Here is a 27990-nt window from a genome sequence, read left to right as displayed (position 1 = left end):
GTTGGAGGACCAGGCCGAAGCTGCCATCAAGGCTCAGACCGATGCCGAAGAGAAGTTTGATTCTGCTGAGGCCATTAGGAAAGTTGTCGAATCCCAAAAAAGAGAGGCCGAAGAGAAGATGGCCCATGCCCAAAAAGAGCTGCAGGAGGCCTTGGCTACCAAAGAGGCTGAAATCAAGGATGCCGACGAGAAGGCGTATGCCCAGGGCATGGCCAATGTCACGGAGGCCTACGAAAAGCAAGTGAAGGAGGCATGCAACAAGGGTTTCACCCTTGGTTGGATGTCCTTTCTAAAAAAGCATAATGTCCCTGAGGACTTGCCTTTGAGAAGCGCCGACGCCATTCCTCTTCCATTCCCTCCAACTCCAACTCTAGCTCAATCTGATGATGAATCTGATTCTGAGGATAATGCCGAGGAGGAAGTTTTAGTGAGGAAGTCAAAAAGAGACTACTGGGACCAAGTCCCCTTTTCAGAGTGAGCAAGTCCTAGACTTAACTCAAGATGAAGAGGGTGATGAGGTTCTTAAAAATGCTGCTCCTGAGAAGACATCAGTCGATGTCACCTTTGCCGACAAGAGCCTTGACGAAACCCTTGCTCAAATTGATGCTGAGCTCACGGAGGAAAAGGCTGCCGAGGCGTCCTCTCAACAATCGTCTGAACTTCAAACTCAACCAACTACTACTGCTAATGAGCCTTAGTTTTATGTTTTGTTTTTGTTTTCTTTCTGAAGTAGTGTAAAACTCTTTACATCGTCGACGTTCGTTCAATACAACTCTTTTGCTTTTGAATGTTTGCATGTTTGCCTTGTATGCTTTCATACTTAGAATATCTTACATATCTTCAATATACACTTCAATCCTTGTGCAACCTTCTCGGGGTGACACACCTCGGTTGTACAAACTGATGATTTATCTCAGCAAGTACCTAACTACCTTTCTTGGCGTAATGTTGGTTTCATTTTGTAGATATAAAATTTCAACAAGTGTTTAACCTTAGTCTTCCATCTTGTAAATTGTCCACAAATTTCAACAAGTGTTACACAATGATCTCGGTTTAACTTCAACTTGTAAATTGTCCACAAATTTCAACAAGTGTTAAACAATGATTTCGGTTTAACTTTAACTTGTAAATTGTCCACAAATTTCAACAAGTGTTAAACAATGATCTCGGTTTAACTTTAACTTGTAAATTATCCACAAATTTTAACAAGTGTTAAACGATAATCTTGGTTTAACTTCAACTTGTAAATTGTCCACAAATTTCAACAAGTGTTAAACAATGATCTCGGTTTAACTTTAACTTGTAAATTGTCCACAAATTTCAACAAGTGTTAAACAATGATCTCGGTTTAACTTCAACTTGTAAATTGTCCACAAATAATAACAAGTGTTAAACAATGATTTCGGTTTAACTTTCACTTGTAAATTGTTCACAAATTTCAACAAGTGTTAAACAATGATTTCAGTTTAACTTTAACTTGTAAATTATCCACAAATTTCAACAAGTGTTAAACAATGATTTCGGTTTAACTTTAACTTGTAAATTGTCCACAAATTTCAACAAGTGTTAAACAATGATTTCGGCTCTCTCTGCCCCCTCATGCAAACCTAAGTTCTACTTGGGTTCTTATTATACATGTATTCTAGAGACAATGTCAAGTATTTTGAAAAGAAAACCAAGCTGGATCTTTATTTATTTACTTCGGCAAATGACAAAAGAATAAAGGAATTCTAATGATAGAAAAATTTCAAATTGCAAGTGTTCTAAGGTCTTGGCAACTCTTTGCCCTCATTATCTTCAAGCCGATATGCCCCATTACCCAGCATCGAGATGATTCTATAGGGTCCTTCCCAATTTGGGCCAAGCTTGCCCTCTCTGGGATCCTTCTTGTTGCCAACGACTTTTCTTAAGACCAGGTCGCCAACGTGGAACTCCCTTGGGTTAACCCTCTTGTTATAAGCTCTGGCAAGCCGCTACTGGTACGCTGCGATGAATCGCAGCTTTCTCCCTTCGTTCTTCTAGAAGATCCAGATCTCGGGCTAAGATACATCATTAGTTCCGTTCTCTACTCCCTAAGTTCTGATTCCTGGAATGCCGATCTCCAGCGGAATGACTGTTTCTGTGCCATAAGCCATGGCGAAGGAGGATTCTCCTATTGATCTTCTCAGCGTAGTTCGATATGCCTAGAGTACATTGGGCAATTCGCCTACCCACTTTCCTTTTGCTGCCTGCAGCCTCTTCCTTATCCCATCCAGAATTACTTTGTTGGATGCTTCTGCTTGTCCATTCCTTTGTGGAAAGCTTGGGGTTGAAAAGTAGTTCTTGATCTTGAACTTTGCACAGAAGTTCTTGATTAGCTTACTGTCAAATTGAGTTCCATTGTCCGCAACAATTGCTCTTGGAATTCCAAACCTGATGATAATGTTCTTCCAAATGAAGTTCTTCATGTCCACATCTCGGATCTTGGCAAGAGGTTCAGCTTCTATCCATTTAGTGAAGTAATCTGTTGCTACCAGCAAGTACTTCCTTTGTCCAGTTGCTTGGGGCAGTTGTCCGACGAGATCCATGCCCCATTGGGCAAATGGCCAAGGACTGGATACAGGGTTCAGGTCTGCTACTGGCTGGTGTATCAGAGGTGTAAACCTTTGGCATTGTTCACACTTCTTTACATAGGCTTCTGTATCCTTCTGCATGTAAGGCCACCAATACCCCTAGGTAATGGCCCTATGGGCAAGTGATATGCCCCCAGCGTGGCTTCCACAAATTCCTTCATGAATTTCATATAAAAAATATTCAACTTGTAAAGGATGTATGCACCTTAAAAGGGGTCCAGTGAATGACCTTCTGTAGAGATGCCCCTCTACTATTAGACTGAATCTTGCCGACTTAAATCTGATCTTGTGTGCCTCTTTGTGATCGTCTGATAGCTTCCCTTCTTTCAGGAATAAAATAATTGCGTCCATCCAGCTTGGTCCCATGTCCACGCATACTGCTTCATGCTCTGTGGATAATGGCTCGACGCTCAGGCCCGACAAATAATCGATCATTATTGTCCTTGCCTTTCTAGGTTGTACTGCACTAGCTAGGTAGGCCAACGTATCGGCGTGGCTGTTATCATCTCGGCTAACCTGAAGTAGTCAGCAGTTCTGAAACAAGGCTGCCAGCCTGATGGCCTCCTTTGTGTAGGCCGACATCCGTTCATCTCGGGCAGCAAACTCACCCGTTGTCTGGTTGACAATGAGCTGGGAGTCGCATAAGACTATTACCTCGTCTGCCTCTGCTGCTACTGCCAGCTTTAGTCCTGCAATCAATGCTTCATATTCTACTTCGTTATTTGAGGCCTTGAACCCCAAACGAATGGACTGTTCCACTATTTGTCCATCTGGAGATATCAGCACTACTCCTGCCCCCGCTCCCTGTCGGTTTGAACTTCCATCAATGAACAGTCGAAAAGAGTCGCCGATGTAAATGCTGCAGGGTTTGAGTTTTTTCTCTTTTCTTTGTTCTTTCGCCTTTGGCTGAGCTTCTCCTTGCTTGTTCGAACATCGTTTATCTTAGCTTAATAGAGTCCGATGTTCGATGGATTTTGGCGTAAACTCGGCCACGACGTCGGCCAGAACTTGGCCTTTGATTGCTGTCCTTGGCGTGTACTCCAGGTCATACTGGCCTCGGGTGACTGCCCACTTGGCTATTCTTCCTGTCAGGTCTCCTTGTTGCAGTAAGGACTTCAAGGGGTGTTCTGTTAGCACCACAATTTTATGGGCCTGGAAGTAATGGTTCAACTTCTTTGAAGCCATTACCAAAGCCAGTGCCAATTTTTCTAAGGGTAGATACTTCATTTCTGCATCGGCCAGGGTTTTGCTTACATAGTAAACAGCCCTTTGTTCCCCTTTTTCTTTTCGGATTAGTACTGCACTTATTGCATGTTCTGAAACCGCCAAGTACAGGAATAGCTCCTCCCCAGGTTCTGGATTCGAAAGAACTGGAGTTGTGGTCAGGTATTTCTTCAAATCGGCTAATGCTTCTTCGCACTCTTTTGTCCAAAGAAAGTCCGTGGCTTTCTTTACCAAGTTGAAGAAAGGTTTGCACTTGTCTGAGCTTCTGCTTATGAACCTGTTCAGGGCTGCGGCCCTTCCAGTTAGCATCTGCACCTGTTTTGCCGACGTCGGGCTCTTCAACTCTAGGATGGCCTTAATCTGATCTGGGCTGGCCTCGATGCCCCTTCTGGTCACCAGGTATCCTAAAACTTACCAGATCCAACTCCAAATGCACACTTAGATGCATTAAGTCGAAGCCGATATGTTTTAAGGATTTCAAAGACTACTTTTAGATCGGCGAGATGACCCTCAGATTCCTTGGTCTTAACGACCATGTCGTCGATGTAGACTTCTACTGTTCGGCTAATAAGGTGTTTGAACATTTTGGTTACCAACCTTTGGTAAGTTGCTTTTGCGTTTTTCAACTCGAAAGGCATTACTCTGTAACAGTACAGGCCTTTTGGGGTGATGAACGTGGTCTTCTCTTCGTCTGGGGGGTACATGGCTATCTGGTGGTACCCCCTGTAGGCATCTAGGAAGCTCATTCTTCCATGCCCTGAAGTGGCATCTACTAGCTGGTCAATCTTGGGTAGAGGAAAGCTGTCTTTGGGACAGGCTTTGTTGAGGCTGGTAAAGTCTACGCAGACCCTCCATTTACCGTTCTTTTTCTTTACCACCACTGTATTGGATAGCCATGTCGGGTAGTGAACTTCTCTAATGGCCCTGGCCTCCAGAAGTCTATCTATTTCTTCCTCCACTACTTCGACGTGCATCAATGTCGGTCTGCTAGCTCGTTGAATTACAGGTTTGGCCAACTTGTCAATATTCAGTTTGTGGCAAGTGACCTTGGGGTCCATGCCAGGCATTTCGTAAGGTGTCCAAGCAAACACCTCGAAATTTGCTCTAAAAAAAGCTTCCAACTCTTTTTTCTCTTCTTCGACCAAGCCCGAGCCAAGAAGAAAGAAGCGTACTTCATCCCCATCATGGACGAGGATTTTCTTTAGTGCCTCTTCGCTCTTCTCGGCTGGCTCCTTGCCGACGTCTTCTAGGACTTCCACGTCCTCATCTTCAATTTCTGCCTTTTCTGGCTCTCGTATGCTACAGGTAGATTTCATTGCTGCCATGGAGCAATTCTTCGCCTGCAGCTGATCGCCTCTAACTTCCTCTATCTCATGCTCTGTTAGGAATCGCAATAGTTGATGCAATGTTGAGAGAACTGCCCCCATTGCATGCAACCATGGCCTTCCCAAGATGATGTTGTAAGGGGAGGGTGTGTCGATTATAGTGAACTCTGTTGTTACCTTCCTGGTGCCCGCCTGCACCTCCAAGCTGGTTATTCCCAGTGACCATGTCGGCGTTCCATTGAACCCGACCATTGGGCTATTGGATTGCTCTATATCGTCTGGGTGAAGGCCGAGCTCCTTGTAACATCGAACGTACATGATGTCGCAAGAGCTGCCTTGGTCAATCAGGATATGTTTTACTTGGCACTCCCCAACCTGGAGGGATACTACCAAGGCATCATTATGCGGATGTTGTACCATCTCAAGGTCGGCTTCTGAAAAGGACACTACTGGTCCTTGGCGCTCCTCTGCCCTATATCTTTTCTCCCCGACTTGGTAAACATGTTGCAGGTGCTTCACTTTCTGGGTCTCCCCCCTAATTTCGTTCTCGTTGACCTTTGAGTGAATTACATTGACTATCCGAGGTCTTACTGCCTAAGGTTGTGGTGCTGGGGGAGGCGGAACTGCGTGCGCCTGAGGCAATCTTGCCTGTTCTTCCCTTGTCCTGGCCTCATCGATGAGGTCTCCCAGGTGGCCTTGCTTCACCAGTTCTTCCAAGTGTGTTTTCAGGGCTCTACAACCCTGAGTCGTGTGCCCATCTTCATTGTGGTAAGCACAATGTCTGCCAACGTTCCTTCCTATAAACTCTCTTGTGCCTTCGTTGGTGTTCTGAAATAGGGTTGGTTCCGAATCCGGTCCAGGACTTGGGGAATCGGGATTCGGAACACAGTTGTTACTGCCTGCGTGGCCCTTAGCTTTGTTTCTTGTTTGCTCGATCCATTGTTACCTCGGCCTCACTTCGGCGAGCCGTTTCCTTTCTCTTGTTTTATCTCCCTAGTTCTCGACGTGTCTTCTTCGGCTCTGGCATACTTCTCGATTCTCGCCATGAGCTCTTCCATACTTTTTGGCAATGTTTTTGCCAAAGACTTTCGTAGTGGACAGTTGTCTTTCAGGCCGTTCTTGAAGGATACGACCGCCACCTCTTGATTACATTCGGGTATTCGATTGAACACCTCATAGTATCTTTTTGCATAGGCCCTAAGGCCTTCATCCTTGCTGATCTTCAGAGCCATCAATACGTCCACCCTTAATGGCTGCAGCTTGTTTGTCACGAACCTGGCCACAAACATCTCGGCCAGGCCTTCCCAAGTCTTCACGCTTCTCTTCGGTAGTTTGTGGAACCAATCTGATACAATCTCCCCGAAGGATGAGAGGAACACTTTGCAGAGCAACGGCTCGTTCCCACTATACAATGCCATTGAGTTCAAATATAGTCCAACGTAGAAGTTGGGGTCTGACTTACCATCGTATATTTGAAACCTCAGCATACTTAATCTCTTCGGCGCCTTAAACCTGTCTAATTCCACCAAGAATGGTATCCTTGGCTTATCTGGGGAGGTTACCTCAGCGTTGGCATTCTGTTACTTCCTCTTGAGGTAATCTCTTAAGTCCTCCTTCGTCCGCTTAGGAGCTCGGCTATCTCCTGCTTTCAATCTTTTTGGTGCGCTACTTTCAGCTTCGTGGTAAGTCCTTTTCGACCCTTCTCCATGAGTTGTGTTGAAGCATAATGCCTACCCCTGAATATTCCGATGTCCTTTGGGGTCTGCCTCCTTTGTGTGATGCGTCCTCCGTGATTCTTCTCTTCTTGACTCTCTTCGTCCGACTTCCCTAGAAGGTTGGTGAGAGTATCTGTTGCTCCTGTTGTGCTGAGGGGCTGCGGGGATTGTTTTCTGCCCTCCCTTTTGGGTATTGGCCGCTGGAACAGGCGTGTCCTGCAGTGGGAACGGTGGCTGCATTACGTTATTTTGCATCATGAAATTGACGACCGACTGTAGGTCTGCCAATTTGTTTGCCATCTCTTTTACCTCTTTGTCCCTTCGTAGGCACCTATCTTTCCAAACCTGGAGGTCGTCCTCGTTGTAGTATCCACTTCGATCTGGTTTCTTTGGTGCGTCGCCAGTCTGGCCGACATCTTTCACTCTGTGATTTTGGTCACGAGTTTATGCGTTGCATTCGTCTCCTGTGATATCAAGGTCAATAGGTCACCCACTCCCAGTAGGAGTGTCATCTCCAATCTTTTCTTCTGTCCGTTACTGGCCATCTATTCTACTTTCTTTCCCACAGACGGCGCCAAATTGTGTGAGCGATTTTTCGTTCACACTGCCCAACTCAGTATTCAGCTGGAGAACACTGGCAGAATAGATGACACCTGGCTAACCTATAGAAAGAGAAGATTCCGACGGTGGTTCGTCCACCCGGGGGTACTCCGACGATCAAGTCAGTATATCTCTCAAAGATAATCAATAGTGCAAATCTCACTGTTCAGACTATAAATTGCGTACCTTAGACCCACGGGGGTGCCTCTTTTTTATAGCTAACTCAATCCTTGTCCCAACAGGAGCCTAGCTCTAATGGACTTAGGTTTACTATCTATCTTGGACTCTCAGTAGGATTGGGATAAACTCCCTAAGAGTCTTATCCTTTCCCAACTGTAGTCTTCCCCTTTTCTAGGACTCTTGTGCCTTATCTGCTTATCTCGGATTCCGATATCTTCGGAGGTAACCTCGGCCTCGCCGAGATAACCTCGGCATCACGACCAGGACACGTGGCACCTCGGCTGACACGTCGGCGTCACCTTAGCCACGTGTTGGTATTCAGAAAATATATCCCCACACACACATATAGTTCAACATATATATGTGTTGTTGAATCATACTATAATCAAGAACAAAAGTGCAAATGAGATATGGTATTTTTTCAGAGAATTGGTCCTAAGAATTTGCCTATGAAACAGCATGGCCAGTGGCTTTCAATGTCATTTGAAAGGCATTTTCAATGCATGACTTGTACTTTTCTGTATCTATAAGGCCTTTTTCTATTGCAAAGACAACATTTAGCTTTCCCATGTAGCTCACCATTGTCACCACTAGGCTCTGCAATTCTATTCAGATGCAAAATCTCACAGTATTGTTCCAAAAAAATACTTAATGAAAAAAGAAAGTATAGAATTAAAAATACCTGTGGACAACCACCGACTATGTAGTAGAAGCCGCTGACAGGATGATTAGCCATAGAAATTTTTTCAATGGGTCCAATCATATTCGTGATTGTGATGCTCGACTTCTCCAATGTGCCTTTGATGCACCTAGATGTTGCCTGCAAGTAGGGTCGGATGCACGATTATCACTATGCGGTGCGAAAGATGTTTAGCGGTGCAAACTCTTATAATTTTAAATTTTCTAGTATAATATATATATTTTTCAATTTTTTTGAGGTGTGGTCGCCCCTCTAGATCCATCGTTGCCTGTAAGGCTACACTCTATTAATTCACTTTAAATTAACTTTAAATGGGCAGAAAAGCGAACAGACAAAGTGACTGGATTGAAGAGGAATATTTTATATTTGTGCAAAATTTAACTAATATGATAGCAAATTAATCAATGGTAAATTTCAAATGAGTTCAATGAGTAAGCCTGATTAAGTTTAATCCTAACAGTTGTGAAAGATTCATGTCAACATATCTTTTTTTATTCTAAGTTTAAAAACAATGAGAATTAAAATCAAAATGCCATAACAATTATAGATTGATGTTGTAATGTACCTCGAAGCCTCTAAATTTTCTCATAGTGTCTAACAGCAAACCAATGAAATAAACAGCGGATGAGTTTCGTTTTCCCTTGATCATCTTTTGTGTTTTAAGAATATAATCGAGCGGGTTTGAGGATTCATCATCTGTTAATTGTGGCACTGGGACATGTAAGAATGCAAAATGGTTACCCCATGGCATCTCAACATTTTTTTTGAGCATTTGACTCACTGACTTGTAACCGCCTATAACTCTGGTATTGAGTAGCACTAGTCCAGTAGTCTCTGTATTATTATTCCCCAACTCATCATTATTGTTTTCTTCAGCTACTTTCATTTACATTCGAGTTCCCAAGTAAATAATATCCACAATTACATCATTTATTGTCTGTTACAATCGAAAGATTCCCAAAAAACAAAACAAAAAAGATTTTCAATATGAATTTAGAAGGTTTTAGACTGCAATTGTAGAAGAAGGTATAAATTTTCATTAAAATTGATCTTGGAATTGAAAATGTTCAAACAAAAAGAAATATGTTGATGGAGCTAATTAAAAGGCATTTTGAGTTTTAATCTAACACTAAAAGGCATTTTTATTAACAAAATAATTTTTTTTTTTGTATATTTTGTATTTTTTTAATTACTTTGTCTAATATGTATTCCAACAACACCCTCTACTCATGGTACTTGAAAGAATGCGACAACATAACTATGTGTTATTTATCATGTTGGGACTCCATTTTGTAAGTAGTAGACTTGAGGAAAATGCATCAACCCAACCAAAATATGCCAAGTCAATCAGAGGCCAAGGTTGACTACATAGTTGATTATAACTACTCATAAAATCATGCATACAAATATTCATCCATACAAACATGACTAATTGTGCCTCATAATTAGCTTATGAAAAAGTTAAGGAAAAATAGTATACAAATTAATAACTTTTTTAAAATTTTCTTATTCATATCAATTGTATTTATCATATAATTCTAGTAAATCGCTTTTCAAATCTCAAAGTTCCATATTACTACATGTCTCATTTGTGAGTAAAATCTTAATCAAAAACAAATTGTGAGTAAAAATTTTTTGTAAATTTTATTAATTTGTATGATATTTTTTCTAGTTCATCAAGTACCTCTCATTCAATTTTTTTCCTCCCTCCTTCATTATTATTAACTGCACAAAATACGTACAACTAAAATGACATTAAAATTTTTATGAATACATTGATTCAAGTAGTTGGGTTCCGCATGTATTCATTAATTGTTATGGTCTCCACCATCTGATGTTGCTCTAGTAGGTTAGAAATTCCAGTAAAAAAATCTAATCTTATTTTAAATGTATTAGCAGCAATTAGATCTTGACGAAACTACACCACTTACTACTTACCACATTAAGATTGTCCTTAATTTGTTTGAGTTGATGAAGAGAAAGGCGCTGTTTGGGAACTCAATTTTTTGGTTTTTATTTTTTTTTATTTTTTTCACTAAAAGACAAATTGGTTACAAAATTAAAAAAAATAAATCCACACAAAATATCACATCAAACCCCATAATTATTTCACTTTTTTTCTCACAAATATCACATCCAACAACAAAAAAACCTAACTATCTTCCCAAACACAAAAAAAAATTTCTCCCATAATATCCTACAACTATAAAAACCTACAAAAAAAAAAAAAAAAAAAAAAAAAAAACTCACTTCCCAAACACTCACAAAATGTCATCTTAGTTGTGACCTTTGGTTGAAACTCCAAACCCTCAGTCCCCGAATGGATCGGCGTCGACCCTATCATCATCCAAACCGCTCTTCACAATGCTCTCTCCAAAATCCAGCAAAGTGTCAAAAACTCCAGAGAAAATCCTCTCCACATGCCGTAAAATATTGCCTACTTTTTCACCATTTTCCTTCTGTTGGGACTGTGATTGGCGAGAAGGAAAAGTTAAGGGAATAGAAGGATTGTCAGCTCTTTGTGTGGAAGAAAGAAGAGCACCCATTAGAGAATAGCCATCACCAAGTGCATGGTGAAGCTTAAAAATGATGTGGCCAGATGCATTTGTTGTAGGGTACTTGATAATGTGAATTTCCCATAAGGGTCTGTTTTGAGGAAGTTGGTCCGTTGCTATTTTGGAGAAATAGTCATTGAAGTGGTCTTGGTATAGGGCAGGTGAGAACCTTTAGGGAACACTGGGACCTTGACATAGTCTTTAAGGTTCACTTCAACCCTCTTCCATTTTCTTGCTCCATTCTTGTCTTCTACCTGTTCTTCACATAGTTAGTTCCTCAATTTTAATTGAATGATCCAACTAAAAAAACAAAAGGGAGTAAATTGCACTAATGTCTCTTTTAGTGAGGTTGAAGAGATCAGAATCAATGTAAATATACATTTTAGTATAAAACAAATATGCGAACATTATTTTTTTTCGTTCATATAATTAGTAAAATACTAATTAAAGGGAAATTAAGTGTTCTCATAATTAAAATCTTATGGTAATCCAATATATGTCAAATCTATAAAGTTTGACATATTTTTTTCAAACATCAAACAAGGTTAGTGTAAAAATTAAAAATTTCATACACAAATAAGGATAAAATAACCGGTTAGTCTTATGTGATGAACTTAATTATTTATTAGTCATGTATTATTTTTTAATAGGAGAAGTCCAAAATTTGGACTAGATGGAGTTGTTTTTGGATCCGTGGGCTCATCACGGGCTCCATTTCAATGATTCGAACCGTTTATTCTATTGGACACTTCGTGTATTTCATTTACAAAAAAAATGAGATCGATCCGATAACTGTAACTTGTTCAATTTACCATGTTACAAAAATGGACGGCAATTGTGTCTTTAAAAAATGAACCATATTTTTTTTTATGACAAAAATAATAAATTAAACAAGTTGCAATTATCGAAGAGACCTATTTTTTTGTGTGGATGAAATATATGAAGTGCCCGACAAAATGAACGGTTTGAATTATCGAAAGAGGCCCGTGAGAATTTATTTTGTCACTAACAATTTTAATTTTTTAAAATCAAGTATTAGTCTACTAATTTTTTGATTGAAAGCTGCAGAAGTGTTATTGTAGACCGCCCCGAGAACTCCCGAGCTCCGCATCCTGAGGACGCGAAATCGTTTTGTTCTGAGCTACTATAGTTCGGACTCAATGTCACGGTTCTTAATTTGATCTCCCAAAGTGCAATGTAAGATTGATAAATCACCAAAGAGTCCAAATCCGGCAAATCATTTTGGAAAACTGATTTTAATAAAGAAGTGCCAAACATGGACTGTTTTGCCAGCTACAGAGTCGCCACCTAAATATTTTATTTTGGAGGGAATTTAGGAAACCCTGACTCGTGTCTAAGGCCACGTGTCCGTCATCACCAAAGTTGCCTCAGCTCGGAAACTTGGGTATGAGAGGGGAAGGTCATGCAATGAGCACCTCCGCTCGCCCGATCCAAGATCGACCTGTACTAAGCATGATATTTTGTTTTTGAAAATACATGTGTTCTTATTCCGGTTATTGTAGACGCGCCCCGAGGGCCTCATGCTAAAGTTCGGACTCAAATTTTCACGGTTCTTAATCTGATCTCACAATGTGCAATGTGAGATTGATAAATCACCAAAGAGTCCAAATCCGGCAAATCGTTTTGGAAAACTGATTTTTAAGAAAGAAGTGAATTTGATACCCGCAGATATAACTGATTCTCAAAATAGAGATGCCCGTAGGTTTGATACTCAGACTTGCAAACTGATACGTGCATTTCCTGTAAAGGCCAACTCTAAAAGCATATAACAAATAAGTGAGAGCCAAAATAACCCTATGTTGGGGTAAGGTTTCCCTGTCCTATTTTGTCAGGAGCTAGGGTTTCACTACGCACGCAGCGGTTTCAAACAACCTATAATCGAGTAAGCAACCTGTCCTAGTTTGGAATAGTCACTATGGATTCCGATATGCATTAGGTCGAATGGTCAAAAAGGGTGTCCCGGTAAAAATCGTTCAGGAATAACATACGGCAAACACGGTGTCCTAGGCGCACCAATGGAAATGCAATGCAAAGAGACACATAAGTGCAGCCAAAACAAGATATTATGAGTTCGAGTCAAGTTCTCTAACTCCCCAGCAAAGTCGCCAGAAACTATAGATGCGCCCCGAGGGCCTCATGCTACAGTTCGGACTCAAATTGTCACGGTTCTTAATCTGATTTTATAATGTGCAATGTAAGATTGATAAATCACCAAAGAGTTCAAATCCGGCAAATCGTTTTGGAAAACTGATTTTTAAGAAAGAAGTGCCAAATATGGACTGCTTTTCCAGATACAGAGTCGCGCACCTAAATATTTCATTTTGAGGGAATTCAGGAAACCCTGACTCGTTGCCTAAGGCCATGTGTCCGTCATCACCAAAGTTGCCTCGGCTCGGGAACTTGGGTATGATTGGCGAAGGTCATTTATGAACACCCCCACTCGCCCAATCAAAGATCGGCCACTACTAAACATGATATTTTATTTTTGAAAACACATGTGTTCTTATCCCGATTAATTAGCTAATCTTACTATGTGATGCGCACAGCAAACAAGTATAGACTAGATCGCCTAATTTGGAACAAAGCATTGCATATCCGTTTGTTTGGAAGTGGTTTGAAGTTTGCTACTCGTAAGTAGGCTAAAACACGAATTTCAATGAATCGTTCCAATTCAAGTAATCCAACCTTCACCTACAGGCATTCAGGCAGTTTATATCAACTAAGCAGCTAGCCTCATGGCAAGCATGCTTTCATGGCAACATTAACACACATGCAGTATGCTAAAGCGTAAAAGCTTACCTAGTACTCCAAGCCAAAACAGAAACTAGTTAGTAATCAATGCATGATCCTAGTTCATGTTAAGATGGCTAATGCAACACATGCAAAATGCAACTAGAAATAGGCTCGGCTAATCTAATATGGCATATGAGGTGTTACATTTGATACATGTATTCAACTTGGAATTGAAATACAATGCAGTTAGTATGATGCGCCGAGCCCGATGCATGCAATATAGATGAACGATGCAAACATGCAAACATAAGTATGCTAATTGAAAATGACTCTAAACTAACCATCAAAAGCAGGTAAGTAAAAGGGAGAAAGACGTGGGGTTGGAAGACATGCACACACGCACACACACTTATTACAAAATTCGCCCTCTCGACGGAGGGTCCGAATGAATAATACAAGCCAACTAATTAACTAACTAACAAGCTAATTAATTATTACATAATCGAATTAATAACTAGCTACAAATAATTATTACAAAACTTAATTAATTAACAAATTAACTAATTAAATTACAAAACCAAATGCTAACTAACAAGTAGGCAATTAAACAATGTTGCCTCGGCAAGTTGAAGAAGGTGAACATGTATGCTCGGTTCCCATCCCGGTAAGCTCTCCGGATGCTCTTTAGAGGCTCTGTCTGTAGGGTGTCTTCAAGGAATTCTTGCTGAACCTTACCAAAAGTAGTTTGGGGAATACATCAGTGGCCTGCCGGCCATGGAGAGATGCTGTCGACCACCTTCCGGCCAAGGGTGGGCACTGCCGGCTAAGAATGAGGGACTGCCGGCCATTTGTAAGGCACTGCCGGCCACTGATGTGCTGGGACACCAAGCTGCAACAGAGCACAAAATAGAGAAAATAGAGGGTCTCCCAAGGGTATGTACGCACTATGTCACTCCATATCACCTCAAAACATCAAGGGAGAGACATAGTCGGATCCACGACCATCAATCACGCATCCCGATGCATGATGGCCAAAGATCCAACTCGTGCAAATTAGTATGAAATGAATGCACAAATAAACACGTAAAGCCTAAAACTCTATTATGTGTGATCAAGAGCGTCGGCGACCGAGAATTGAGACACGTTTCATCACTTGAAGTATGAAACGTCCCTTGTTTCTCATACTCAGATTAACACTTAATCCAAACAACAATGCAACACAAGCATGGAAAACATGCAATGCAACTATATGGCATACTCAATGCTCAATGCTAAGAACTAGATGGCATGCTCAAAGCAAGGCGATCATAAGGTTCTAAGTACAATGTAATGCATGCATGCACAATGCAATGCAACAAGGGTAACAACATGGCATGCAACAAGTATGCAACTTCGTACCAATGCATGCAACAACATGTGATATAACAAGCATGCAACAACATGCAAAATGGATAAGCATGTAACAACATGCAAACATGCAAGCATGCAACAACATACAAGGTAACAAGCATGCGACAACATGCAAAAGATGGACTTAAACCAAAGTGGGTAGACCTCAGCCATGCCCAAATCAGTGGCCAAAATGATGAATTGATGACACAAAATGCAAGACAAGCATGCATGCCAATTGGCCCAAGAATTAAGGCATAAAGAGGACAACTCTCAAGCACACTTAAAGAGTGACAAGCATGGAATTATGACAATACTACATGCTCTGAAATGATGTTAGGAATGATGCCAAATCACACACAAAACACAAGCATGGCATGCATGAAGCTCATAAGCTAAAAACCAGCAAAGGGGCTTAAGCCATGGCCATACAAAGCAAGCCCTGAAGGGCCAAGAGGACCTAAAACAGTCCCAAGGCAGGTCCAAACAAGACTAAAAATAAGCTTGAAGCTAGCCAACACAAGCTAGAACACAAGTCCGAAAGGCATGAAGCATGCGAGGCTACAAAAGGGGTAATACACTATACCTATTAAAACCAAACATGGCATGACATGGACAACATGAAACAGAGTTACATCATGGTATAACAAGACCAAAAATGCACTGATATGATGAGCCAAAAGGCTTAGGCTTAGTGGCATGCACAAAAGTTCATTCTTGAGGCATAAAGCACAAACTCTTCAAGGCATTCAAAGCATGTCAAATGCAAGTGTATGACCACATTTCGTGGATTGAAATAACATTTGAAATGATGACAAAGCATGCAAACATCACATGTATGGCATGGTAGGGGCCTCAAAACCCAAGGCTAGTCAAAGCATTTACACTATAGCTATACAAAACATGAGTGATATGACCATGGCAGCCCAAAACAATCCTAGGACAACCCAAAATGAGAATAAAATCATGCTGGAGCAAAGTCAAAATATGCTAGGATGATGAGTCAAAACATCATGCACATAAAGCTAGTAAGCAAGATTTGTTCTACAAGTATATGAAGCATGCAAAGGATGACCAAACCAACTATGGACAGAGTTATGTCATGGCAAAACATCACTAAAAACATGCTGGAATGGACTCAACATAAGCTAGGATGACATGCTAAAGCAAGAAGCATATAAAGCTAGTTTATAAGATTTACACTACAAGTGTATCATACATGCATGGAGTGACAAAACCAATCTAAAACAGATCTAAGACATGGTAAAACATCACAAAAAACCTACTGAAATGGAGCCAACACATGCAAGAAAGGCATGCTACTTTGATGAGCCACAAATGGGATTACACTACACATGTAAGAAGCATGCAAAATATGACCAAACCAACCATGGACAGACTTAAGGCAGGTCCTAAAAGTCACAAAAAAAAGGCCTGAACCAAGCCTCAAAAGTACAGAGAGGCATGGTCCTTTGGAAAGCCAAAAACTCAAGCAAACAAAAACAAGAAGAGAGGGGGCCACCCCCTCTGATTTGAGACCTCAAAACCACATGCCTACCACTAAAAATCCACTGGATTTCAGAGGTTAAAAGGCCAAACCAAGGCTAGCTCAAAGGCCTTAAGGCATGGCTCAAAACAAGGCCAAACAAGGCAAACAAGAGGGTTGAAGACCCTCAACAACACAAAGACCTTAAAAAACTACCAAAAGCACTTAAATACAAGACTTTTTTTCAGTTGAAAGCAAGGCCTAAAACAATATGCAAGAATGGCCAAAATGAGATACAAAAAGTGCTAAAAAGGGAAAAAAGCTCACCCTTAAAGTCTAACTTTGAAACCAGCAATGTCAGGGGCCAAAAACCAACTTTCAGAGCTCAAGTAGCACTCCTAAGAACTTCAGCCCAAAGGTGGTGGTGTGTCTCTATGTGTTGTAGTGCAAAAGTGCAAGAAAAAGGCACAAAACTAACAACAATATAGAGAGAGGGTAAGAAGTATAGAGAGAGAAAGCTATATCTCTTCTAAAATGGCTGAACCTTTACTAAGGAGAGAGGGCCTCTCCTTATATAGAGGTAAAAATAATGCAAAGCTTCTTCAAGAAGCTTGGCAAGAGCTTCATCCCTCCATAGACATATGGAGGGGAGATGAAAGGATTCCAGCTGGCTCAAAAGATCTGGAGTGAAACTAGCTGAGACAGGGGTTTTGCCGGCCATCAGTGGTGGCCGGCAGTGGCTCACTGATGGCCGACAAGCTTCACCAGTGGCCGGCAGCAACAAAGGCATGGCTGGCAGTGCCAGACCATGGTCGGCAGTGCACCAAGAAAAGCATTCTGAAAGGACAAAGCCATGGCCCAAGAATGGGACAGATGAAAGGATTCCAGCTGGCTCAAAAGATCTGGAGTGAAACTAGCTGAGACAGGGGTTTTGCCGGCCATCAGTGGTGGCCGGCAGTGGCTCACTGATGGCCGACAAGCTTCACCAGTGGCCGGCAGCAACAAAGGCATGGCTGGCAGTGCCAAACCATGGTCGGCAGTGCACCAAGAAAAGCATTCTGAAAGGACCAAGCCATGGCCCAAGAATGGGACAGAAAGGATACAGGGTTCGGAAAGCTCAAACCTGTGACGTTCCGCCGGGAAAGTTAAATACTTGACGAACAATCGAGCTAGTGGCTGGATGTACCTGCAAGCACAATCGAGTCTTGAGGACGGTCAAAAATGGGGTGTCTACAGTTATTAACCTATGTGATGCGCACAGCATACAAGTATAGACTAGATTGCCTAAATTGGAACAAAACATTGTGTGTTCGTTTGTGAAAAAAATGATTTGAAGTTTGCTACTCGCAAGTAGGCTAAATCGGGGATTTGATGAATTGTTCCAATTCAAGCAATCCAACCTTCACCCACAAGCATTCAGATAGTTATATCAGATAAGCAGTTAGCCTCATGGTAAGCATGCTTTCATGGCAACATTAACACACATGCAGAATGCTAAAGCGTAAACACTCACAGTGTACTCCGAGCCAAAACAGAGAACTAGTTAGAAATCATGCATGATCCTAGTTCATGTTAAGATGGCTAATGCAACACATGCAAAAATGCAACTCAGATAGGCTCGGCTATTCTAAGATGTCATGTGAATGCGACAATTCGATACATGTATTCAACTTGGAATTGAAATACAATGTAGTTTGTATGATGCGCCGAGCCCGGTGCATGCAATACAGATGAGTGGATGCAAGCATGCAAGCATAAGGATGCTAATCGAAATATGCCCTAAAACTAACCATCGTAAGCGGTTTAAGTAAAAGGGAGAAAGAAATTGAGGTTAGAAGACATGCATCACACACACGCACGCTTATTACAACAGTTGGCCCTTTCAACGGAGGGTCCAAATAAGAAGCTAACTAGCTAATCTAAGCTAATTAAACTAATTATTACATTACAAAACTAGCTAACTAACAAGCTAACTAATTAAGCTATTACAACACGAATTGAATAGCTAAACGCATTTAACTAACTAAGCACAAACCAAATAGCTAACTAGCTAATCAAATCAGCTAAGTAAAGCGATAAATCAGGAGCCTCAAGGCGGGACGTATGTGCATGCTCGGTCACCTCGTTTAGAAATCCGTCGCGATGCCCCGACTTGCCTCTGTTTGCAACTGTCCTCAGAACCTTACACCAAGCTCCAGAAAGCTTCCAACTCGCCTTGAGAACCTATGGGAGGGATGCCGACCACCTAGGGGTGTTTCCAGCCACTGGTCGACCACTTTCCATTGCTACAGACCAGAAAAAGTGGTCGGCCAGCTAGTTTATCTGGTCGGCCGACTGGTTTTACTGCACTTCTCCACTTTGCTGCAATAGAGAGCAAGAAAGGGCATGGCAATGTATTTGCAAGATATGTGTGCACAACCACCCTCCCTATCATTTCATAAGCTCAAGGGAGTGCGGTTCTCAACCCTCAGGCCACCAATCATGCATCTCGATGGATGATGGCCGAGAAGCCAAATTGCACAATTCAATATGAAATGAATGCACAATAACACATACAGCCTTGACCTCTATCATGATTGATCAAGAGGGTTGGCGATCGAGAATTGAGGCACGTTTCATCACTTCAAGTATGAAATGTCCCTCGTTTCTCGTGTTCTGATTAACACTTAATCCAAACAAATGCAATGCAACTCAAGCATGTAAACATGCAATGCAAGAGACAAGTATGCAACAACATGCAACGCAACATGGCATACTCAATGCAATGCGATTATGGCATACACAATACGAAGAACATGGCATACATAATGCAAAGAACGTGGCATACTTAATGTAATGTGACATAAGCATGCAAAGAAGGCTAATGCATGCATACACAAAGCAACGCAACATAAGCATGCAACAACATGACAATGTAAGCATGCAAATAACATGAAAGCAAACATGCTCAATGGACTTAAACCAAAATGGACAGACCTCAATCATGCCCAAATCAACGGCCATAACACCAAAACAAAGGCATGAGATGCAAAACAAAGCATGCACATGCATTGACCCATCAACTAGGCCTAAGAGCACAACTCTCAAGTGTGCTCAAGAAGTGATAAACATGGAAGTGTGACAACACTAAAGGCTCTGAAATCAAGTGTGAAATGATGCCAAATCATTCAAACAACACAAGTAAAGCATGCAAGAGGGCCTAAGGCGCAAAGCCATTAAAGGGACTACACAAAGGGGCATGCAATACATGGCACAAATGATTGAACCAATCATGGATAGAGCTCAAATAGGTCTAAACAAAGACCAAAACATACTGAGATGAGGGCTCAAGGACCTAGGCAAGATGGCATACATGCTAGGCCACAAACAAGGCAACAAATGCACAACCCTCAAAGACACTTAAAGAGTGAATGAAATGGGATCATGGCAATGCTACATGCTCTGAAATGTCATGATAAATGATGCCAAATCATGTACACAACACAAATGAAGCATGCTATGAAGCTTAAAGCTTGAAACTATCATAGGCAATTACACTATAGCTATGCAAAACATGAAGCATATGGCAAGGGAAACCCAAAACAGTCCTAGAACATGCCAAAATGAGTCTAAAACATGTATGGAAAGAAGCCAAAATATGCTAGCATGAAGGGCATGATGCATGAATTATGCAAGGCCAAAATGGAGGATTGCACTACACCTACCAAGACCAAGCATGAGATGGCTTCACCAACAAAAATCAGAGTTATATCATGGAAAAATAACCCGAAATACACATTAAAATGATAGCTCACAAGCTTAGGCATGAAGGCATACACAATGACTCATGTTAAGGCATAAAGGGCAAACACTCCAACACATTGAATGAGTGACAAATGAAAGTATATGACCACACTACATAAACTAAAATCAAATATGAAATGATGCCAAATCATTCAAAATGGCCAAGCAATGCATGCTAGTAAACTTGATACACAAAGCTAACAAGCTAGAATGCACTATAGCTATACAAAGCATGACATGCATGACCAAAACAACACAAATTAGAGCTAAAGAATGCTAAAACATGGGCAAAAACTTCTTAGAGTTAAGCCAAAATCATGCTAGAATGACATGTTCAAGCATGATACACAATAGGCTAGTTCATGGAATTGCACTACAAGTGCAAGGAGCATGCAAGGACCAACAAAACCAAACCTTAACAGAGGTATGACATGGCAAAACAACACCAAGAACATGCTGAAATGGACTCAAAACAAGCTAGAAAGACATGCTACTTCATGAAGCATACAAGACTAGTTTGTAAGATTTACACTACAAGTGTATTAGGCATGCATGAGATGACAAAACCAAGTAAAAACAGTGGTATGCCATGCTGAAATAAGCCCAAATACATGCTAAGATATGGCCAACATAAGCTTAACAAACATGCTCAAACAAGAGGCTAATATGGCAAGTATCCAAAACACAAGGAGAGGTGATGACCCTCTCCTATTTGGAACCTCAAAACACCATTTCCACCACTGAAATTCTTCTGTGTTTCAGTGGTGAGAAGGCCAAAACAAGGTGGTCCCAATAGCTTAAAAAGAAGGCACAAGAACAAGGCCAAAGAAGGCCTAAAAGGGGGTAGACCACCCCCAATACAAAAGTGACCTTAAACAAACATTTTAAGGACTGAAAAACAAAACTTTTTACAGTAGGAAGTTAAGCTTAAATCAGCATGCAAATAGGTCTAAAAGCTTAGGAAAAAACCAAGGCTTAAGGGGTTAAAGGCTCACCCTTGCAGAACCTCTTCAAGGCTACCAATCCAGCAGCTTTCTTGGATCAAATCCAGTCCAAAAGCACCAAAACAAACCTTAAAGTGCCTCAGCAACAAAAGGATGGTGTTTGAGTGTGTGTTTGTGTGTTAAAGTGTGATAAAACTACATTTTTAGGCACAAAACAAGAGCAAACAAGGAAATATAGAGAAGAGTGTGTATCTATCACTCCAGCCACAAAATTCTGAACCTAGAGGAGGGAGGAGGAGGTTCTCTCTTATAGAGAACAAACAACAAGCTTGTTGGACAAGCTTTTGGCCTAAAGCCATCCCTCCATACGTGTATGGAGGATGGCTTTTGTGCCTTCGAACTGGCACAACTGTACTGAAAATATCTCCAAAAAGGTGATGAAAAGCAGCCGACCACTTAAAGTGGTCGGCCAGCTACTTGAAGTGGTCGGCTGACCACCACAAGTGGTCTCCCAAGAAGAAAATTGGTCGGCCATGGGTAGGAAAAGTCTACACACTGAAAGCAAGCCAATGGTGAGGTGGCCGACCAGAAAAGGTGGCCCAAAGACCAAGAAAACTAGTTTCCCGACCAGAAAACTGGCTGGCGGGAAGAAAAGTGGTCTCCAAGGGGAAGAACTGGTCTCCCACCCTTGTACCACCTTCCAAACAAGGAAAATAAGGTTTGTACCAGAAACAAACCAAAAAGGATGCAAGACGAAAGTTCGGGAGTCAAGGCGCGCGGCCGGGGAGACTCGAAAACTAGTCTACGGGCACCAAAAGTGGTCTCCTGGACCACAGTGTCCCTCTAAGCAGAGGCAACAAGGTACGGTCCAAAAACCACACCAAACGGAGAATGTTAAGCGGTCCCGAGACAAGGCGTGCGGCCCAAGGCGTGCGGCCCAAGGCTCCGAAAATCGAAAACTAGTCTCCAAGCAGGAAAAGTGGTCTACAACCACAAAAAGGTGGTCTACAGACCACTCCCTCCCTCCGGGGAAGGGAAACAAGACTTGGTCCGCAAACCGAGCCGAAACACAAAGAGTTCAGAGGCTTGGAGGCAAGGCACCCTGCTGAAAACTCCGAAACCTCGAAACGAGCACAACATGCACAATCACCGAGCACTCAATCGAAGATGTCTGAGTCTTAAGGTCAGTCAAAAATGGAGTGTCTACAGTTATTATGTCAAATAATTCTTTGCGTGTGAGTGAAAAATTGGTCTTATCACAATCATCTTTTTCTTTGGTAAAAACCTTATATTCTATTTCTCTTTAGTAAAATGCACATAAATGGCCGTATTTGTACATCAACATTATTTCAATTATACAGTTCAAAAAATGGTGAGTCTCTCTGATGCATACAAAGCAGCATCAGATAAGAAACCAAATTCCCTCGAAATCCTCTGCAACTTCTGGAGAGAAAATGAAGACACGACACCGATCGTAGACCAACGTGGCAACACGATCCTCCATTTTCTTGCCATCCACGGCAACATAGCTGCCATTAAAATGCTTGACAGAATGGCTTACTTACCACTGAACAACTTAAGAAATGTAATGCAAATGGCGAAATTGCATTGCATGAAGCTGCGCGGTTTGGTCAGAAGGATGTGACAGAAACAATGCTAGAGAAAGAAGGAGATTTAACCAATGCACGCAATGAGTTGGGAGAGACGCCCATTTATGTTGCTGCTGTATTTAGGAATAGGGATGTTTTTTATTTTTTTTTCAAAAATAAGTGATGATGAGTGGTTGATGGGATTGAGGAGAAGAGATGGTTGCACTGTTCTTCATGCTGCTGTGAAAGGAGAATATTATCGTATGTTAATTTCTGTATCCAATTTTTCATTCTTTAACTTCAATTCAAAGTCACAAGGTTAATCTACAATCTTTATATATATTTGGGATCGTGATACCCGAATCATTTTAGAACGCTCAGGCCAAAAATCTAATTTTAAATTTTGTTTGATATGAGCTCCAAATGCTGAACTAATTTGTTCATAAGAACGAGTTTAAGTTCAATGACCAAAATAGCCTATCTTTCTTTCTTTATATATATAATATATTATACACTGCCAAAAAATCAAAATCGATCCTCTATTCTCTCTCTCTCTCTCTTCGCCTTTAATGTCGTCGTCTCTTCCGACACGACCGATGAGCGTCGTTGCGACTTCATTGTCGATCACTATAAACCTACCTACCTCCGCCTTCCATTTCTCTCTCTCTCCTCCTCTCACAGCCACAATGTTGTAGCAGATTGCCGCCATATGCGGCGCAATCGAGTCGCCACCTTACCGGACTCCTCAATCCCCCACAAGCTGGATCGACTCAGTCGATTTCGAGCTCACTTCTAGGGTTTTCAACCTCCTTTCTCCAAATGGTGTCTTGATGTCTTTGATTTCGACCGTCGATCGTCTTTCCTTGATGAAGTACGTGTTTTCAATTTAGCAATTGCCTGAGTGGGTTAGGTTTTGCTTCAAAACAAGCGAGACTCCCATCGTCACCACGGCGGAGCTACGAATCTAGACCTCTTTATCACCATCATTGATATATATATATATATATATACATATGTAGATATAGATATATATGTTTGTTTGATATCTCTTTATCTCTCTCTCTACTTCATAGCACAACAATTTATGGTTTACTTAAATGTTTCATTTGGTACTAGTCAAACTTAGAAGTTAGAAGGGTTATGATTATGGGTATGGTATGATATTTCTATTTTGTCTGAATCTAGTTTTATCTCTTATTCAAATTGTGCTCATACTGTTACTTGCTGCCCTTGGTAATTCATAACAATTCAATTTCAGTTAGTGTCCCACAATATCATAGGTCATATTTCTTATTATAAGGTGTCACTTTACATGAACTGATTTCAGGAAATCCTGGCTTTTGTAACTATATCTGCATGTGCTTTGTCTATTGTCATTGTTAATAGAATGATCTTAGGATTGAAGTTCTTGGAATATGTGCAGACTGCAGAGGAGGCTATGACATTGATTGAATCAACATTTTTCTTTCGATTGACAACCTCATCATGCCTCATCATGCCATTGTTCAAATTGTTTGTTAGGCTCTAATTTATTTAGCCATGAATGATATTATGTTTCTTTTTTTATTGTTATTTTTATTTCAATTAATAGATTTAGTTTTCTTTTTCTTTCTATTTTCCCAATTATACCTTTTAGTTGCTGCCTTAAAAGGATAATAAATTGGATTTGTGTAGTCGAAAAAGGGCGTTTCAGGGGCGAAAATTCAAAACAGCCCTCAAACCACCGTGTGACTCTCACGGATAGCTTTCCCATGACAAATAGGATTTGTGACAACTGACGAAATGTAATTCGGATCTGTAGGTAGGGAGTTAGAGCCGAATACGCCCTAAACTTAGTCAAAAAAGGGCATCCCGGGGGTAAAAATTCAAAACAGCCCCCGAACCACCATGTGGCTCTCACGAACAGCTTTCCCATTACAAATAGAACCTGTGACAACTGACAGAATGTAATTCGGGCCCATAGGTTGGGAGTTAGAGCCGAATACGCCCTAAACTTACTCAAAAAAGGGCTTTTCGAGGGCAAAAATTCATAACAGCCCCTGAATACGCCTTATGCTTAGTCGAAAAACTTGCAACACTTAGTTAAAAAAGCAACTTTATTAAAATAGCATCTACATATTCTAATAATTGCCTTTATATATTTATAGGACGAAGAAATTACATATTATATTGTTTGTGCAGTTGGTTGGAATAAATATTGCATGATACATATATATATACACTTTATTTTATTTCCAAGAAGACATTTCTTGATTGTTCTACCTTAAATGCATGTTAGAACATGTTCCATATGGCTGACTGAATTGATATTTTGTAACCAATTCTAATGTTTCGTTTTTTGTTTTTCTTTGTAGATGGTTTTGTTGCGTGGACTTGTGGATAATCCATATTGGTGTATGGAGAAGATTTTTCACAATCAACAGATAATGACTGTTGTGGTACATAGATCACCTTCTATCGTGGTACATATATATCATTTGTCGGCGTACATATAGGACGTTTTGTCATGGTCCATAGAAAACTTTTGTCGTGGTACATATATCACCTTTTGTTGTGGTACAGATTACGATGGTAATTTGTACCATGCCAAATGGTAATTTCGCTTGGTAGTAAATGTATTTTTTTGTATACGGAGGGCTTTGATTTTTGTATGACATATTTTGTATGGAATTATTATTTTAGTTTGGGCAATAGTTGATTTGTATGGACTTTGATATGTAATGTAATTTATTTTTAGTATATGGATGCAGATTGTGGAATGATTGATTGTATATATCATTTTGTTTTTATACGTATTACAGGTTGCATTGTATATAGACAGGTTGTGGAGAAATTATAATTTCGCGATAAAACATAATATCATGTTTTTGGCGAGTAAACAATTAGTAGCTGAAAAGAAATTGGGAAAAGTCATTTGGCGACTAAAAGTTTTGTAGCTGAAAAAAAAAAAAGAAGACATTTGGTGACTAAAAGTTTTGTAGCCAAAAAAAAAGAAGAAGACATTTAACGACTAAAAGTTTAGTAGCCAAAAAAAAAAAATAGACATTTGGCGATTAAAATTTTAGTATCAAAAAGAAAATCAAACATTTGGCGACTAAAATATTTTGTAGCTAAAAACAAAAAACTAAATTATAAACACACTTTTGCCGACTAAAATTTTAGTAGCCAAAAATGTAGAACTTTAGGCGATCAAATATTTAGTAGCCAAAAGAGAAATTCTTTGCCGACTAAACATTTAGTAGCCAAAGATGGGGACTTTCGGCGACTAAAATTTTAGTAGTTAAAAAGGTGGGACTTTAGGCAACTAAAAGTTTGGTCACCGAAAAAGGCCTAATTTAATTTAAAGTCCAACCTTTTGGCGACTAAATATTTAGTCGGCAAATTATTACATTTGGCGACTAAAATAATTTTAGTCGCCAATTAGCATTCCCGACCACTTTTTGGCTACTAGTTTTGCGACCAAAAAATTTGATCGCTAAAATCCTTTGGCGACTAATAATTGACTTTTGGCAACTAAAAATTTAGTCGCCAAAAGTGAAAATTCTTGTAGTGATAGCTGCCATTAAAATGCTTGACAAGCATGGTTTACTTATCACTGAACAACTGAAGAAATGTAATGCAAATGGAGAAATTGCTTTGCATGAAGCTGCGCGGTTTGGTCACAAGGATGTGGCAGAAACAATGCTGGAGAAAGAAGGAGATTTAATCAATGTGCGCAATGAGTTGGGAGAGACGCCCATTTATGTTGCTGCTGCATTTGGCAATAGGGATGTTTTTTATTTTTTTTCAAAAATAAGTAATGATGAGTGGTTGATGGGATTGAGGAGAAGAGATGGTTGCACTGTTCTTCATGCTGTTGTGAAAGGAGAAGATTATCGTATGTTAATTTTTGTATTCATTTTTTCATTCTTTAACTTCAATTCAAAGTCACAAGGTTAGTCCACAATCTTTATATATATTTGGGATCGAGATACCCGAATCATTTTAGAGCGCTCAAGCCAAAAATCTGATTTTAAATTTTGTTTGATATGAGCTCTCCAAGCACTGAACTAGTTTGCTCATAAGAACAAGTTTAAGTTCAATGACCAAACTAGCCTATCTTTCTCTCTTTATATATATATATATAATATATTATACATTGCCAAAAAATCAAAACCGATCCCCTCTCTCTCTCTCTCTTCGCCTTTAATGTCGTCGCCTCTTCCGACACGACCGGTGAGCGCCGTTACGACTCCATTGTCGATCACTACAACCCTACCTACCTCCGCCTCCCATTTCTCTCTCTCTTATTCCTCTCACCGCCACAACGTCGTAGCAGATTGTCGCCATGTGCGGCGCAATCGAGTCGCCACCTCACCGGACTCTTCAATCCTCTACAGGCTGGATCGACTCAGTCGATTTCGAGCCCACTTCTAGGGTTTTCAACCTCCTCTCTCCAAATGGTCTCTTGATGTCTTCGATTTCAACTGTCGATTGTCTTTCCTTGATGAAGTACGTGTTTTCAATTTAGCAATTGCCTGAGTGGGTTAGGTTTTTGCTTCAAAATGAGCGAGACTCCCATCGTCACCACGGCGGAGCTACGGATCTAGATCTCTTCATCACCATCATTGATATATATATAGAGATATAGATATACATGTTTGTTTGATATCTCTTTATCTCTCTCTCTGTATCTAAGTTTTGTAATAATTGTTGTGTTGTTGTTATTGTTATCAGCAGTGCTGTAGAGCTCTAATTAGAGCTGCCCTGCAGCAGCTCTAACGATTTGGCGCAAATTAAAAAAAAAAAAAAACCAAAAACAAAAACAAACAGTGAGGTAAAAGACAAAATATGAAAAAGAAAAAGACAAATTAATGCTCCATTAGAGCTCTCTTTTTAGAGGTCTAACTCATTTTTCTATTGTTATTGTTAATGTTGATGATGATGGCGAAACTTAGCAATAGACTAGTTTTTTTTTCTTTTTCCTTTCTCTTTTTAGTTTCCTTTTACTTTCTTCTTCATTTTATGGATAAAGTGAGAAAGATTAGATAATAATAATAAAAAAAATATATGACTTGATCTTATTTAATTTCCTTATACTTTCTTCTTAATAATAATAATTAAGGAATAAAATTAGAAATAAAATGTGTGGGAT

At 40.4% G+C, this 27990-nt stretch overlaps 2 protein-coding genes across 9 annotated transcripts in view; both read right to left on the bottom strand.

Annotated features, from left to right (window-relative positions):
* Positions 1–27990, bottom strand: part of LOC114259518 (dihydroorotase, mitochondrial-like) — a 103227-nt gene that overhangs the window by 27629 nt on the left and 47608 nt on the right. The gene's annotated exons all lie outside the window — the stretch shown is intronic.
* On the bottom strand, positions 8104–9242 carry LOC145798169 (wax ester synthase/diacylglycerol acyltransferase 4-like). Its single transcript, XM_082885654.1, has 3 exons — positions 8922–9242; positions 8339–8476; positions 8104–8253 (listed from the first exon to the last, which is right to left on the bottom strand). The coding sequence occupies exons 1-3, from the start codon at positions 9240–9242 to the stop codon at positions 8104–8106; spliced, it is 609 nt and encodes a 202-aa protein (XP_082741780.1).

The sequence above is a fragment of the Camellia sinensis genome, chromosome 8, assembly GCF_055761805.1.
Source record: "Camellia sinensis isolate YWXY chromosome 8, ASM5576180v1, whole genome shotgun sequence".
Taxonomy (NCBI): domain Eukaryota; kingdom Viridiplantae; phylum Streptophyta; class Magnoliopsida; order Ericales; family Theaceae; genus Camellia; species Camellia sinensis.
Note: the sequence above shows the minus strand (reverse complement) of the source record. Positions and strands in the feature narration are given on the sequence as shown.

Bases quoted from the DNA above. Each gene is read 5' to 3' on its own strand.
- LOC145798169 (XM_082885654.1), bottom strand. From the start codon at position 9,242: ATGAAAGTAGCTGAAGAAAACAATAATGATGAGTTGGGGAATAATAAT. The intron at 8,477-8,921 runs GTACATTACAAC...CCCTACTTGCAG, and splicing joins GAAAATTTAGAGGCTTCGAG to GCAACATCTAGGTGCATCAA. The intron at 8,254-8,338 runs GTATTTTTAATT...ATAGAATTGCAG, and splicing joins TAGTCGGTGGTTGTCCACAG to AGCCTAGTGGTGACAATGGT.